The sequence below is a fragment of the Pseudorca crassidens genome, chromosome 21 (assembly GCF_039906515.1).
Source record: "Pseudorca crassidens isolate mPseCra1 chromosome 21, mPseCra1.hap1, whole genome shotgun sequence".
NCBI lineage: Eukaryota > Metazoa > Chordata > Mammalia > Artiodactyla > Delphinidae > Pseudorca > Pseudorca crassidens.
This window is the reverse complement of record NC_090316.1, coordinates 8409973-8424670: the sequence shown is the minus strand read 5'-3', so window position 1 is coordinate 8424670 and position 14698 is coordinate 8409973. Positions and strand designations below refer to the sequence as shown.

Below are 14698 nucleotides of genomic sequence, written 5' to 3'. Positions count from 1 at the left end.
GACTGTGTTGGGTCTTCGTTGTAGTGTGCGGGCTTCTCATTGTGGTGGCTTCTCTTGTTGCGGAGCATGGGCTCTAGGCGTGAGGGCTTCAGTACTTGTGGCACGTGGGCTCAGTAGTTGCGGCTCGCGGGCTCTAGAGCGGAGGCTCAGCAGTTGTGATGCACGGGCTTAGTTGCTCCGTGGCATGTGGGATCTTCCCGGACCAGGGCTCGAACCCGTGTCCCCTGCACTGGCAGGTGGATTCTTAACCACTGCACCACCAGGGAAGCCCTGGATTTATTTTTGACAGAGACACGGTAGGTACTCTATTAAAGAGTTCTCTATTGCTGCTAACACACCACCACAAATGTAGGGGCTCAAAGCAGCACCCATTATAGGCTCATGGTTTTGCAGGTCAGAAGTGCAGGCTGTTTTCCTTTCTGGAGGCTGTGTGGGAGACTCCACTTCCAAGCTCATTCAGTTTGTTGGCTGAATTTAGTTCCTTGCAGCTGTGGAGTGAGGTCCCTGTTTCCTCACTGGCTCCCAACCCCAGGCTACTCTCAGCCCTGGAGGCCCCTCCACCTGCATGAACTTCTCACATGACGTCTAACAGCAGATTTAAGGTCTCACGTGATTAGGTAAGACCTACCAGGATAATCTTCCTATTTTAAGGTCAACTGACTTGGGACTTGAATTATATCTGTAAAGTCCCTTCATGGCAGCATCTAGATTAGCGTTTAATTGAATAACTGGGAGAAGGTGTGGGTACACGAGGGACTGGAAATCTTGGGACCATCTTCGAATTGTACTTCCTCTGGGTATTATAAGGGCCTGGGCAAAAGCTCTGATAGAAGGCCTGTCATCCGTGTGAATCCATCTGGAGCCACCTTGCCGGGGGCTCAGCTGGGGTTGCTTTCCCAGTTTGTGCCCCAAACCAGGGTCAAGTGTTAGCTTTGTAACAGATTTCCCCTCAGATAACACAGTCTCCCTCAAATAAGAGATTTTAACTGAGTGTCAATGCTTTACAACAAAGGAATAACTCCTATTACAATCCTCATTCCTGTAACTGTATAAAGTGTGTACTACGGAGTATACACAAATTATCTGGGAATAGGAACCACTGTCGTGACTTTGAACCCCATCAGGTAGCTTTTTCCTCTTCCATGTCGGACCTGCTCTGGTTGGAAGGTGAGCATGTTATCAAGGGGTATTTAAACATCATTTATTTCCTGAACATAGAGTATTAAGTGACTTCACACTGTCAAATTGCTTTCTTGAAAGGATGTATCATTTTACAATGTACTTCAAGGGGGTGAGAATACTAATCCAACCATACAATATTCAGCACTCTGTAATGTAATTCCAAAAATCCTATGCTAGGATACGGCTGACATTTCACAGAAAGGAAAAGCTAAAAATGGTAAACCTAGGAAACATCTTAACTTCAGAAAAAGATAATTAAAACTATGCAATTTGGGAATTCCCTGGTGGTCCAGTGGTTAGGACTCCACACTTTCACTGCTGAGGGCCAGGGTTTAATCTCTAGTTGGGGAACTAAGATCCCACAGGCCACATGGTGCAGTCAAAAACAAACAAACAAACATACAAAAAACTATGAGACTCCACATTCACCTGTTACGTTGGGAAAGGTCAGAGTCTGGTGACACATCGAGTTGGAGAGGATGTGAGGAGAGAGGCACTCATGCATTGCTGGTAAAATCCTCCATGGAGGTTTGGCAATAGCTTTCAAATTTTAAAAATGCACTTACTTTGCCCTAGAAATTTCACTTCTAGGAATTTATCCTATATTCTTGCACATGTGCAAAATGAAATATCTACAGGGTTATCTATTGCAGCACCATTTATGACAGCAAAAGATGGAAAACCGTAGAATAATCAAATTATGGCATTTCCGTACAATGGATTCCTTTACAGACGTTTAAAAAGAAGGCAGCTCTACATCATCTGGTATGAATCAATTTCCAAGATATTTCAGAAAGCAAAGGACAAAACAGTGTGTATACTGTCACACTTGGTGTAAAGATAAACATAAAAATATCTATTTTATATGCACAGAATCTCTCTGGAATATTGTATCAGGAACTGCTATCAGTGGTTGCTTCCAGGGAGGGAAATAGGGCAGCTAGAGAATAGGGTAGAAGGCAGGCTTATTTTTATTGATTAGATTTTATTTACCTTTTGAATTTTGTCTCTTGTGCGTGTATTATATCTGTCTATATACACATACATACATACATTTAAAGTTTGGCCATTTGGTGCTTGAAAACTTACATCTCATTCTAATGTTAATTTCTTTGGTTATGAATGAGGCTGATGTATTCTTTCACATTATCGACTTCCTACTGAAGAGAAGATACTTAGCTACTTTGATCCACAACTGGTTTGAGAGTTTAACTGAACCTCCCTCTCAGACTCTGAAAGCGAGAGGCTGCAGGGCCCAAGCACTGGTGCAGAAGCCAGGAGACGTGTCCCTGTCCTTGTTCTGCCCTTAGTACTCAGCGTGCGCCTGGGGGCTGTAAAACCAGGGAAGAGTAGATGACCGTGGGTCCAGCTCCCACGTCCTGTGATTGTCATGTTTCATCCTCCCCCCATTCTCCAGTGGCAGGACCTTCACCTGAAGGAGAATGTCCCTCCTTCTCTTTTGCTTCTGTCCCGAACCTTCTACCTGATAGATGTGAAGCCAAAGCCAACTGAGATACCACTCAGTGGGGAGGTAAGTCCTGGGTCGGTGGGGAATCTGGACCCCAGGACTGGGGCCTCTCCGCAAACCTCCATTTCCCGTTACAGTCAGAGTAGGCATTTCTTTTGGCATATCTTGGAATTTGGCCCAAGTGGCTTTAAAGATCTTTAAAAAATGAAAATCACTCAAACCACCTCTAGCTATGTAGCTGTTACTATCTTTAGGAGTCTTATTTGATTTAGGAGTCTTATTAGGAGTCCAGTTTATTCTTTCTCCTTAAGTATCTAGTCTTTTTAGCGGGTTTTTTTCCCCCACCATTCTTTCTCCTTTGAGACTGAATGGTTCCTGTTCTTTCATGTCTATTTCATTTGTCCAGATTCCTATTAATTTTTTTAAGGTTTTTTTTTTTTTGATGTGGACCATTTTAAAAATCTTTATTGAATTTGTTACAATATTGTTTCTGTTTTATGTTTTGTTTTTTTGGCTGCGAGGCGTGTGGGATCTTAGCTCCCCGACCAGGGATTGAACCTGCAGCCCCCTTCACTGGAAGGGGGAGTCTTAACCACTGGACCACCAGGGAAGTCCCCAGATTTCTATTACTTTTTAAGCAGTGAATGGCCAATCTAGAATATAAACAGTTCTTTTTGTCTTCCTTCAACTCTTTTCCTTAATCATTTTTTTATTGCCTTGAACTCAGCAGCCTTTTTTTCTCCTGGTGTTTTACTGAAGAACCCAGGACTGGCCCAATCACTAGAGCATCTTGCTCTGGGTCCATCAGAAAGGGCCTCTCGCTTCCCTACTTTGTGGCTTCATGTCTGACTCAGAACATGCATCAATGATAGAAGATGCTGCACGTGTGACTGAGCAGATTGAACTAAGTACTTTGGAGTGAGGACCAATCATTTTAAATCTTAGTTATGCTATTGACTCCTTGGGCAAGCCAACAAAAATGATACAATGTCTCGCATGAAAAATGTACTTCAGTAGTTTTGGACCTGATTCATAAATGTGACTTCTGAAAGGGAAGTGAGATGAAGGTCTTGGAAGAAGTAGGGCCTAATCATATTTCAGTATGCTTGGATGTGCTCAAGTGATACTTGAAGAATAAAACTAACGCTTAAGGATCTTAATCTTCAATAAAGCTTGTGGAGGACAGCCAAAAAATAAAAAATAAAAATAAAAATAATGTACTTCAGGAAACACCATCTTACTTTCCCTTTCCATATTTCCAGAGACTAATCTGGATTTGGGCTTTGTCCAGGAGGATTCTAGGGAGACTAGGAGCAATTCTGGAACATAAACCATGTTCTAATAGGCTGCTGGGTTCTTACATTTTCTGAGACAGACCAGCTATTTGTCATTTTTAGACTGCCCTTCAGTAGCAAAGAAATTTTGGAGTAGCAAAATGTCTTAGAGCTAAATTTGAGTTTCAGAATTATTCTAGAGGGGCATAAACTCTTGATCCAGATGTTGTTTCTGGAATGGTTAATAAAGACCTAAGAAGTAAGGACAAGCTCCTAGGCATTTTATTGTTGTTGTTTTTTTAAATCCATGCTTTTAAACTTCTCCATATATACAAAATGAAAACAAGTAGCATACTAGGTTCAGTAGAGAACTGAGAGACATCAAACTGAATATACTATAGTTTTGGATATACGTAGACCCTTTCCCTCCAAAGTACATGAAGAAATTACTTACTTCCAAAGAGCAGTGATATATTTGCTTTTCAGATCTAATTAATGTAATTGTTGAAGGCAGATTAGCTAGCTCTTCTAAAATACTACTCCCTCCCTCCATTTTCCTGGTGTTGCAGGGCATCTATTACGCAGCACCTACCATTTGAATAAGTCAGACAAGTTTATCACTTATTATTAGACACCATATAAAGATGTCACTTTTGACTAAGTTATAGCAATGCTATTAGAAACTGATGGGTAAATGAGAAATGGCCACTTTTGTGTTTTTTTTTTGAGAGTGAGAACAGGATCAGAATTGGCAAATCAGTAGCTTGTTAATAACAGAGGATTTTAAGTATCAGAATCTAATTAGAGTGCAACTAGGGTGCTCAAAACTCAAAAGATAAATAATACTAAGTTGCTATTTCAGGGACATGTACTTCAATATGTTACTCATAAAGGAAGTCAGGGATTTAGTGGAAAGCAAATTGTGCTGGAAAGTACCGACTACCGTAGAAGTGCTTCTGAGTTTCAGGAAGAACAGAAGGCTTAGCTTATATAAAACATTTCTCTCCCTAGGCTCCCAAGATGGATATTCCCGTGGGATCACCCACTTCCTCTGAATCTAAAGAGAACATGGCGGGTTTAGCACTTCAACTGAAGGGAACTAAGGTTAGACAATTACTTTTCATTTGCTTAAGTGAAAATAACAAGAAGTTAATTTCTCTATTTTTCACCGCCTGAATGAAACTGAATTTCAATACAGTGGTGTTCTTTAATATGGATTTTTTTTTGGTACTGCTTGATCTGTTTCTAAGAAAGTTCGACATCTGGCTATATGTACTTAGGTTCCAGATTTTGCCTGTTGAGTCCAGTGCCAGATGTGAAGTAGCTGTTTCAAGCTCCTGGTAGCCATGGCAGGGTGACTGTAGACACAATATACCTTTTGCTGTAAGTCAGTAACCCAACTCTCAGCTCTGATGTTTAAGGATGAAGAACTGATACAGCTGCCGCCAGCTACATCATCACTTACACCATCAAATCCTATTTCATTATGTAAAGGATCCATCACTTCTGCTAAAGAAGCTGTAAGTTTCTAAAAAAAGAAAACCCTTTCCCTCTAGTTACTTTTAAGGGCAGTGAGAATCTAGAATTATAACTGTTGCAAAACACCGCACCCTGTCTCCCTGTCTTCCAAACAGGAAGCTGGAGGCTGAACTTTAGTCATCTTTATAACCACTATATTTTTTAAAAACTCCATGACCCAGGGCTTCCCTGGTGGCGCAGTGGTTAAGGGTCCGCCTGCCGATGCGGGGTGCGCAGGTTCATGGCCTGGTCCGGGAGGATCCCGCATGCCGCGGAGCGGCTGGGCCCGTGGGCCATGGCTGCTGGGCCTGTGCATCCGGGGCCTGTGCTCCACGATGGGAGAGGCCAAGGCAGTGAGAGGCCCGCGTACCGCCAAAAAAACAAAAAACAAAAAGAACCCATGACCCAAAAGTGAAAGAAAAAAAAAAATCAACAAACGCAATCGTGGATCAGACCTAACCATGTTAAGTCTAGAAGCTAATTACAATATAGGCAGATTCTTATTTTCTGTTGCACCAGATGGAAATAGTTCCCATATGTTGTGTATTTCGCACAGGCTTCAGATGTCAGGAAATACTAGCAGGAAAGCAATTTAAATCTTAGGAGAAGTGCATGTAAATAAGAAATTACTTATCTATCCACTTTTCCCATTTGGGGGCGAGAGCAGAAAGCCTGCTGCAGTGAACAGTAGGGGGTCACGGGGGAGTTGAGTTGTGGAGTGGCTTTGCTGACTCCTGAGAACCAAGGAGAGAACCAAGGAACTCCCAGATGTTTAGGCCTTGTTTGCATGTCTTCTTTCTCACTGTGACCAGTCCCTAAAATCCTTATGTTTTGTACCCCGACACTCCAGGCAGAACCACAAGACAACCCAGAACAGCAAGGCTAATTCGAATGGAGCATAAGGACTCATGGAGGATGGAGCGCCCTCTCTCTGGCTTCCTGCCCTCAGCAATGGCAGCCGTAAAGGACATCCCAGCCAAGACTACCTATGTCTGGTTTCAGATATAAGATCAGACATTTAGTCCTTGGGGCAGTCTTTTGAGGCCTTGTAACCATTCAGATGATGTCAGCAGCAAGACCAAGTTCAGACCGTTTGGAAAACTATAATTGCCAAGTCCATTTCCCCTGTAGCATTAGGTCATCCCACTGGACCTTGTGTAAGGCCCACCCGCCATGTTGTTTTCCAACAGCTTCATGTCCTTTAAGGGAGGAAATTTTTTGCATAATGGAATCAGCTTGGTGCCTTAGATACCTCTCGTCTCCTCTGGCTTGGTAACCCGGGTAAGAACTTGGGTACCTCCGAAGCCAGTGATGGTGAGAGTGCCTGACCCATCAGTAGGAACAGTGCCCTGGAAACGAAGTACCTTCTGAGACAGAATGGATATAACTCCCCAGTTAAGTCTTCCTGGATATAAAGAAGAAAAAGCTTCTTGGAGAAGCAAATGGGGAGTTCAACAGACTGGCAATCAGAAAGACTTGGCCGCGGCTTGGCTGTTCTGAGACAGCCCCTCTCGGGCCTGCAGAGGCTGCAGGGATCTGGGAGGCTGCCACTCTTCCAGCACATATGGCTTCCATTAGCCTCCATTTGCTAGGAAACATAATTAAGGGTTTAAGACTTAACCATTTGTTTGTGCTGGGTGTGTGTTTTTCTGGTCTGTTTGTCTTTCACAAACAAGACTATCTGTTAGTCACAGGGGTTGTTAGAGTCTGATATCATCCCTACGCTACCCAGTAACAAGTATCATGTTCAGATATTTACGTTGGGTGTCTTCAGTGTTGTCCATACTGAAAAAACTTAACATAATAAATAGGCTGCCCTGCAGCTGACCACCAGCCTTCTTCCCTTGGGGAGTGCTTAGAAGGGGAGAGGTATTTCAGCTGTGGGTGATGAAACTGGATTCCTTTACTTGCTGTGAAATTGAAAGCAGTTAGATGGGAGTCAATGGAACCAAGGAAAACTCACATCTCCCCACCTGGGATCATCTAAATGAGGAATGTCACCAGCATTTCGCAGCAAGGAAATGCACTTTAAAACGCTTCCTAAACCTCTTCTCCGCCTCACCATGTCCTGCCGAGGAACGCCAGTGCCTCGACTACGACGAAACCCGACTGTGCGGCCTTCCGGGCATCTCAGCATTGGCTTCGCAAGGTGATTCACAATAAATTTTCCCATTTTCAAGTGATGGTTGTTTAATTAGTTCACATTTCAGGTGTTACACGTGAGAAAGGGATGAGCTAGTGCACTTGCTCCACCCTGTTTCAGCTGGATGCCTCACGGGTGCTGCTGGGCTGCTCTACAACTCTTCCTGGCTTTCCCCATGAGCAGAGTGGGACTGGTTAGCTCAAGGGGTTTGGACCTCCGTTGGACTTCACCCATTTTTGCTTCATAAATAGGCATCTAACACACTTGACACACCTCTCCTCCCCTTCTTCTGAGAGTCCTCAGAGAGGTCAAGGTCGTTGCTTTGTTTCATCATTGAGAGCCCTTGGCTGGTGGGTCCCATGATGGTTAGATGCAGCCCCCTGCTGAAACCGAGCTAGTGGTGTTCTGGTAAATGATTAACACCCGACTCTGGCAGGGGCCGTGGTTGCAGGGGGAGCCCTGATTTGTAGCCTTCGCATATTACGGTGATGTAAGTACTCCCACAAGGTTGATTTTCAAGCTACCAACAGGAGGTCACCGAACAATGCAGAGTTGGGAAGAGATGTACACGATCAGCTCAAGACACCATACTTAACAGACCCTAGGCCTCCTGGAGGAACGAGAGACACTTAAACCTCTAATTGGTGCCTGCAGCAACTGTATCAGTTCCATGTACCAACACAGGCATCTGGGAGGCAGTACCGTGTAAATGGCCATAAATACTGTTAAGTGCCAACCTAGAGAGAACTTGCCCCAACAGAGTGTTTCTGAACACCAGGGTTCCTGCTGATCTGGCTCTCAGCAGCTGAGGGAATGGAAGCCTGTCTCCTTCCCCCGCTCTCTACTCTTCCCCACACATGCAGATACTGCAGCTGTACCGGCTGCTAATAATCTGAGTATAACTTTAGGCATTTTCTAAAGCCCAACCCCAGTGGTGATGTCAGACTCGGCCCTCGTCTCACTCAGAGAATTCTGCTCCAAAAGAAAGGTGTTGGTGGCATCTGACATGTGTGGACCTGCACCGTGTCCATGTCTAATCCTGTATTTCGATCATTACAGGTCACACTGGTGATATCGAATAAATGCTCTATAACGTTAAAACCTAGACTAAAGATTTCCCGGTCCCCACCAGCGCACAGCTGTAGGTCAGGTCAGACTAACGGAACGTGAAAGCCGATTGGCACGTTCCTTAATCTTTGATTCTGGCTTGCTGGCTCCCCCCACTGGCGGCTGATCAACACAGCGACTCTGTTGTCATTGAGACAGATTCTTTCCAGCTGAGGTTTGATCTTACTTACCTGAGATCAATACGGTACATTAGCGGTGCCCGGGGAAGGATGCTCCCCAGCCTGTGGCAATTAGAAAGGGCGGGAGGGCAGTATCGATCGATGCTGTGGTGATCCCAGGCCCTAATCTTTTAACCCTCAGGAAACCAGACACTCAGTGCCTTGACAGCACGACATCTTCATTAGATAAGCTGGATTCCTTTCCTCGGGAGACCCAATCTGGTCAACTAAGTAAAATGGCCATTTCATTTTCTCTCAGGTCAATTTCACTATCTTTTATTTGCCAGTCAGCTCAGTCTCTCGGGAAATTCACGGGGGATTTCAGTAGCAACAGCGAGGACATCACTGTTACAATAACAGTGCCTTCTATCTCCCAGCACCTCTCCCGAAGGTACAGAAAGCCCTTTGTAAAAGATCGCCCATCCGTCCACACAGCCGTGGGCAGAAATCATCACGGGTTTACAAGGAAAGGCCCCACTAGAAGGTGTCAGGCAAATGGTTTTAAGTGCTAAAATTCATTTCCTGGCTCTGCCAACGTATGCCTTCTTTAAACATAAACACAAATCACGATATGTTGACAGTTGCATATTCATTCACAGAGGAGACCCAGGAGAAGAGAGAACTTTACAACGGTGCGAGCCCTGCGGCTGCCGAGAAATAGCTCAGAAAGGAAAACTCAGGAGCAAAAAGCCCATTCTCCCGACAGGAATGAAAGCGTGCTGGACTTCCTTTTGCACTCAGGAGGAATCCAGCAAAGGGCAAGACTTGGGGGTAGAAGCCGAGTTCCAAGGAGCCAGGACCTACTTGGTGAGGGCAGTACTAACCAGCAGGTGGTGGAAGAAGAAAATTTCCCAGCAGCCAAGCACACACATTCAGACCATGTTCTCCCTTTCCTGAGGGCCGGGGTGGAGTTTGTATAGGAAGAACCATAGGAAGCCAAGATGTGTGATAGCCCCAACACACGCAGTCTGATCACACGAATTCAGGAATCGTGGATGGGCAGGGGGGAGGGGGAATCATGGACACAGAATAGCCTGGGAGGCAAGAAACATGAAGCAAGGGGGCCTGAAGGTAAAGCTCGTCTTAGGGGACAAGTCCTCCTTCACACAGAAGCACGGCAAAGCCACACCCACACACAGAGGGGCAGCCGCGCATCTGGGCCTGAGCGCCTGCAGGCCCTCGTCGAATCGCGCTTAGCCTACTCGCTGGCTCTTCTGAGGTCGGCCCCCAGCTCCCTGTCTGACCCTCAGACCCCACCTGGCCTCACCCTCTCCCCCGAGGAAATGGTCCGTGGTGGAGAGGGCCGCAGGGCCTGGCCCCAGGCCCAGCTTCTCTGCTCCCTGCCCATCTCGCAGCCGTCTTCTTTCCCTGTCTTTCCCAAAGCATCGCAGAGCTAGGAGGCTTGTCCGGAGGCCTCAGTGCAGGACCTGAGGGCAAGAGCTGGTTGGGAGTGGGGACCACAGAGAGCACGCAGTGCCCTCTGGACAGACAGCCCCAGAGCCCGTCAACCTTGCTCCTCTGCAGCTGACATTCTCTCCCGTGTCACACAGCCCGTATAAAAATGAAGCAGCAGCAATTTTTATTGAGGGACCTAAACTGAAAATAGGTTTAGAACATAATTTAAAAAAATAAAACAGCAAAAGTAGCAAAAAATATATGACCTTTTTAAAAACATTTTCCTTTTTTTTTTTTCTTTTTTCTTTGTTTTTAACATATAGCAACTGATGCCTCCCAGCCACCAGGAGCATCTTACCCAATGGGTAAATCTCTGGTAACGACCCTTTTAAAAAGACATGTAAATATATACTCAGATTTATACACTTTGTGTTTTCTTCATAGCTATGTACAAAGCCCCTGCTCTGGGGCTGGGCCCCAGGGCCACGACACTGCTCCCAGCCTTTGTGTCCCCGTCCTCCGGTACCAGGTATTTGGTCAGCAAAGCAAATTAGTATCGGAATTAATAAGCCACTGGCACCATCCATCTGGAGCAGAGGTCGCCTTCCACGGAGGCCCGAGTGCTGACCCCCCCCCCCCACTCCTGCTGTAGCCCGAGGACCGGGCACCCGCCACGGGAACACAGGCTGCACGGAGCAGACAAAACCAACACAGAAAACCTCGGTCGGCTCTCCCTCGTGTGCTGCCCGTGCCCCCACTGCCTGACCCTCCAGGCAGTGCCAGGCGGCTGGGAGGGGTCCCGGTCCAACATCTGGGACGGAACCAAGTGGCCATCAACAAGTCCCCGCCTCCCTGCTCGTCTGTGTCAGCGGCAGGCTGAGAGGAAGAGGAGAGGGGAGCTCGGGGGCGACAGCTGGCTCCTGCCAGCAGGAAGGGCAGAAAGGAGGCGGCGAGTCCAGCGGGAGCGGGGCTGGGGCCGTAGCTGAGGATGGAGTCCGGGGAGGGGTGCGGGGTGCTAGTCAGCGCCGTTTGAGTCCGCCATTGGCCAGCTGGGCCGGGTGTCGGGGCAGACAGGGCTCCTCGGGCAAGGGCTCGTGAGAGAAGACGGAATCCTCCCCAGAGGAGCAGGTAGAGCTGCGGGTGTCGGGGAAGCTGGGGGAGTACTGGTCCAGGGGCATTGATAGGTCCAGGTACTCCTGTGGGAGGGGACAGAAGGACGCTGGACCCGCACTCTCCCCCCGGCAGCGGCAGGAGGAATTCAGAGAGAACCCGGCCGGCGGGGCCTGAAGGCCTGGGCAGGGCAGCCTCACCTGGTTGGAGGTCAAGGCCACTATGCGGTCCAGGTCTTCCACCAGCTGCTTGAAGGTAGGTCTTTGAGAGGGTACCGCGTGCCAGCAGTCTCGCATCATCATGTACCTGAGGCAGGCCGGTGAGGGCGGGGGAGGGAGGACCAGAGCTGACAACAAGGCTCGGGGCGGAGGGACCACGGGAGGAGTGACCGGGGAGGGCTGCGGTGTCCGACTAAGCACCCCTTCTTCCCTCTGCCTGCCCAGCCCATCTCTCCCCCAGGGCCCAGGCCTGGACCCCAGGCATCTTCTCCGGCTTACAGCTCATTGGTGCAGTTACTGGGCTTGTCCATACGATGACCCTCCTTCAGCAGCTTGAAAAGCTCCTCCACAGGGACGCCAGGGTACGGGGAGCCGCCCAGAGTGAAAATTTCCCACAGAAGCACCCCAAAAGACCACCTGTGGAGGAGCGTTCCGGGCACAGAGCTAGGCCACCCTGCAGTCCTTGCTGCTCTCCCTCCCCAGCACGGCAGGCACGCACCCTGAAGCCGGCCCCGGCCCCCAACACAAGTCCCTACCCCCAGGGGACTCCAGGGGACCATGACCTCCGGGAACAGAGTGAAGGGGCACATACAATGTTTTTTTCTCTCAGGGATGGAATGCCAGACTCTACCGCCCAGGAAACTCTCTCCCGGCATCCCTGGCAACTGCTTATTTCAGACTCACACGTCGCTCTGGTGGGTGTAGATCCGGTCAAACAAGGCCTCGGGTGCCATCCACTTGACAGGCAGTCGGCCCTGCAAGCAGCACGGGGACACTGGTGGTGGCCCGGGGCAGGCGGGGGCACATGCAGGGCTGGACGTGGCTCACCCCACCACAGTGGAGCGGAGCCCCGGGCAGAGGACGGGCACCGAGGGCGGCGCCAGCACTTACGTTGGTCGTCTTTTTATAGTAGTCGATGTGGTGGATGTCACGAGCTAGGCCAAAGTCTGCGATCTTCATCACGTTGTCCTCCGTCACCAGCACGTTCCTGGCGGCCAGGTCTCGGTGTATGCACTGCGGAGCCAGGAAGGGAAGACGGATGGCAGTGAGGAGGGCGGGGCGCAGGGGAGGGTCTGCAGCCGTCTGTGGGCCCGCTCCCCTCGCAGGCCTTCGCCACCTCACCACTCGACCTCCCCGAACGGTCCAGCTGCCCGCTACGATGGCCCTCGCCCGCACGTCAGAGCCAGCCGTCCAAACACCCCCAGCTCTGGGCCCCTCGATCACTCCAGCAAACCCTCCATATCGACCCCTTTTCCTGCCCCTCCCAGCTCTTAGCTTCGGATTTGCACCCAGCAAGCGGAACCTTTCGCTTCTGTCCAGTGTGTACGCGCTCTCACGCCCCGTCTCCCTGGGCGAAGCACATCCACACCAGGCTGGGTTCAAACAAAGCAGCATTTACTGAGCACCAAAAGCTGTCCTTAAGTCTGGCACGGGACCTCATTTTCCCCGTAGCCGTTCTACAACGCAGGCAGTAGTATTCTGACTTCACGTTTGAGGAGAAGTAAGGAGGCGGCTGCCTGGGGCTGCACAGAGAGTGCCAGTGCAGGGACTGGAACCTAATCCACCCTGACCCCAGGGCCACAAGGCTGCACTGGCTCGCCTGACTCTGACGTCCCCTAAGAGCGGCCCGCACATCCCCCACCCCAGCCAGGGGAGCCTTCAGGAACCACACCTTCTTGGAGGCGAGATACTCCATGCCTCGGGCCACCTGATAGGCGCAGGATACCAGGTCCTTGGAGGACAGCTGCTCCTCGGGATGACGGCTGGGGTTGTAGCAGTATTCCAGCCCCGGCGGCCTCCGGGCCTGCAGGTACTCTCGGAGGTTGCCCTTGGAGGCATACTCCACGATGACATACAGGGGGCCTTGGGGACACGAGGACCGAGAGGCCGTCAGGGCCGCCACGCAGGCACACGGGCCTAGTTTCACCCCAGGAACTCTGCCCCCAATGGCACTGGGGGAACTGCGAGCCTGTTCCCCAAGCCTAACCTCCCCTTTTAGGGAACCCCGCAAATTCATTCCAACTCCCCAAAGAAACCCAGCAAAATCATTCTCCCCTGCACAGTCCAGGAAGTTCCCAAGCAAAGCTGGGGGCAAGAGCCCTAACCTAGACCACAGTAACTCAGCTGTTCCTGTCCACACAGTGTGTGTGAATGCTGGTACCTGTATGAACCCCAATGGGCACCAGCCCAGACCCTGAGAAACACATTCCAACTACTGCTAAACCAAACTCTCCTCCCAACCCACTTCCCGAAGCGTGGCTGAGAGATGCCGGGTCGCTGACACCCCAGCTAGTTATCTGTTCCCCGACAGACAGGCAGCAGGAAGCCCGGGGTTCCCGCCTGAGCCCCTTCCCGACACGGGTGGGAAGCCTGCGGGCTCAGCGCCTACCGTCCTGCGTGCAGGCCCCCAGCAGGTTGATGATGTTCTTGTGTTTCCCGATCATCTTCATCATCTCCATTTCGGAGATCAGGTCTGACAGGTCTTTCTCGGTTGCATCCGCTTTATGGACAAGTCAGAGAAGGGAATTGAGACTAGTTTGCATTGGAAGGGAGGCCGACAGGAGAAAAACTCAGGGAGGGGATGAAGTGAGCACCCAGGGGTCCCTTTTCTCTGGGACTTGCTTCTCTCCTCCCTTTTTCACATCCAGATTTATCCTCCCATCCCTCTTACGAGAGCCGGTGTCGCCATAAGTGGTAATGAGTAGGGCAGAGGCTACGTCAGGAAAATCAGTTGGCAACGGGATCTAGAATAAACACCTGATGACGACCCAGGTGGATGCCAAGGAACAAAGTGAGAGCATAGTGATCTTGGGGTGCAGAGTGCCCCCCACTCCCGGACATCCCTAAGCAGGCCATGTAGCGGGTGTGCAATGGCCTGCTTGGAAAGGGAAGGGATTGTTTCTGCAGGGACACGAGCATCACTTACACTTCAGCATCTTCACAGCCACTTTGGTCACCCGGTTGGGTTTGTCCTTGTCCAGCCCAATGGCCTCCGCCAACACCACCTGCCCAAAGCAGCCCTCTCCCAGGGGTTTGCCTAAAACCAGTCTTTCGGGGAAACAAAGGGTGGTGGTATAAGCCGGGGGCGGTGAAGTTCAAACCTG

At 49.5% G+C, this 14698-nt stretch overlaps 1 protein-coding gene across 13 annotated transcripts in view; it reads right to left on the bottom strand.

Moving 5' to 3' along the window:
• The window catches only part of FGFR1 (fibroblast growth factor receptor 1), a 64011-nt gene that overhangs the window by 5453 nt on the left and 43860 nt on the right, over window positions 1-14698 (bottom strand). For 12 of the 13 annotated variants that reach the window (XM_067721786.1, XM_067721787.1, XM_067721782.1 and 9 more), the window contains 8 exons: window positions 14521-14642; window positions 13984-14094; window positions 13267-13457; window positions 12486-12608; window positions 12279-12349; window positions 11874-12011; window positions 11577-11682; window positions 10428-11462 (listed from right to left, as the gene is read on the bottom strand). In XM_067721786.1, coding sequence (XP_067577887.1) covers window positions 11286-11462; window positions 11577-11682; window positions 11874-12011; window positions 12279-12349; window positions 12486-12608; window positions 13267-13457; window positions 13984-14094; window positions 14521-14642 — 1039 coding nt within the window. In that variant the 3' untranslated portion in view covers window positions 10428-11285. Of the gene's footprint in view, window positions 1-10427; window positions 11463-11576; window positions 11683-11873; window positions 12012-12278; window positions 12350-12485; window positions 12609-13266; window positions 13458-13983; window positions 14095-14520; window positions 14643-14698 lie in introns of those variants that run through there. The other variant, XM_067721785.1, reaches the window with a different exon arrangement.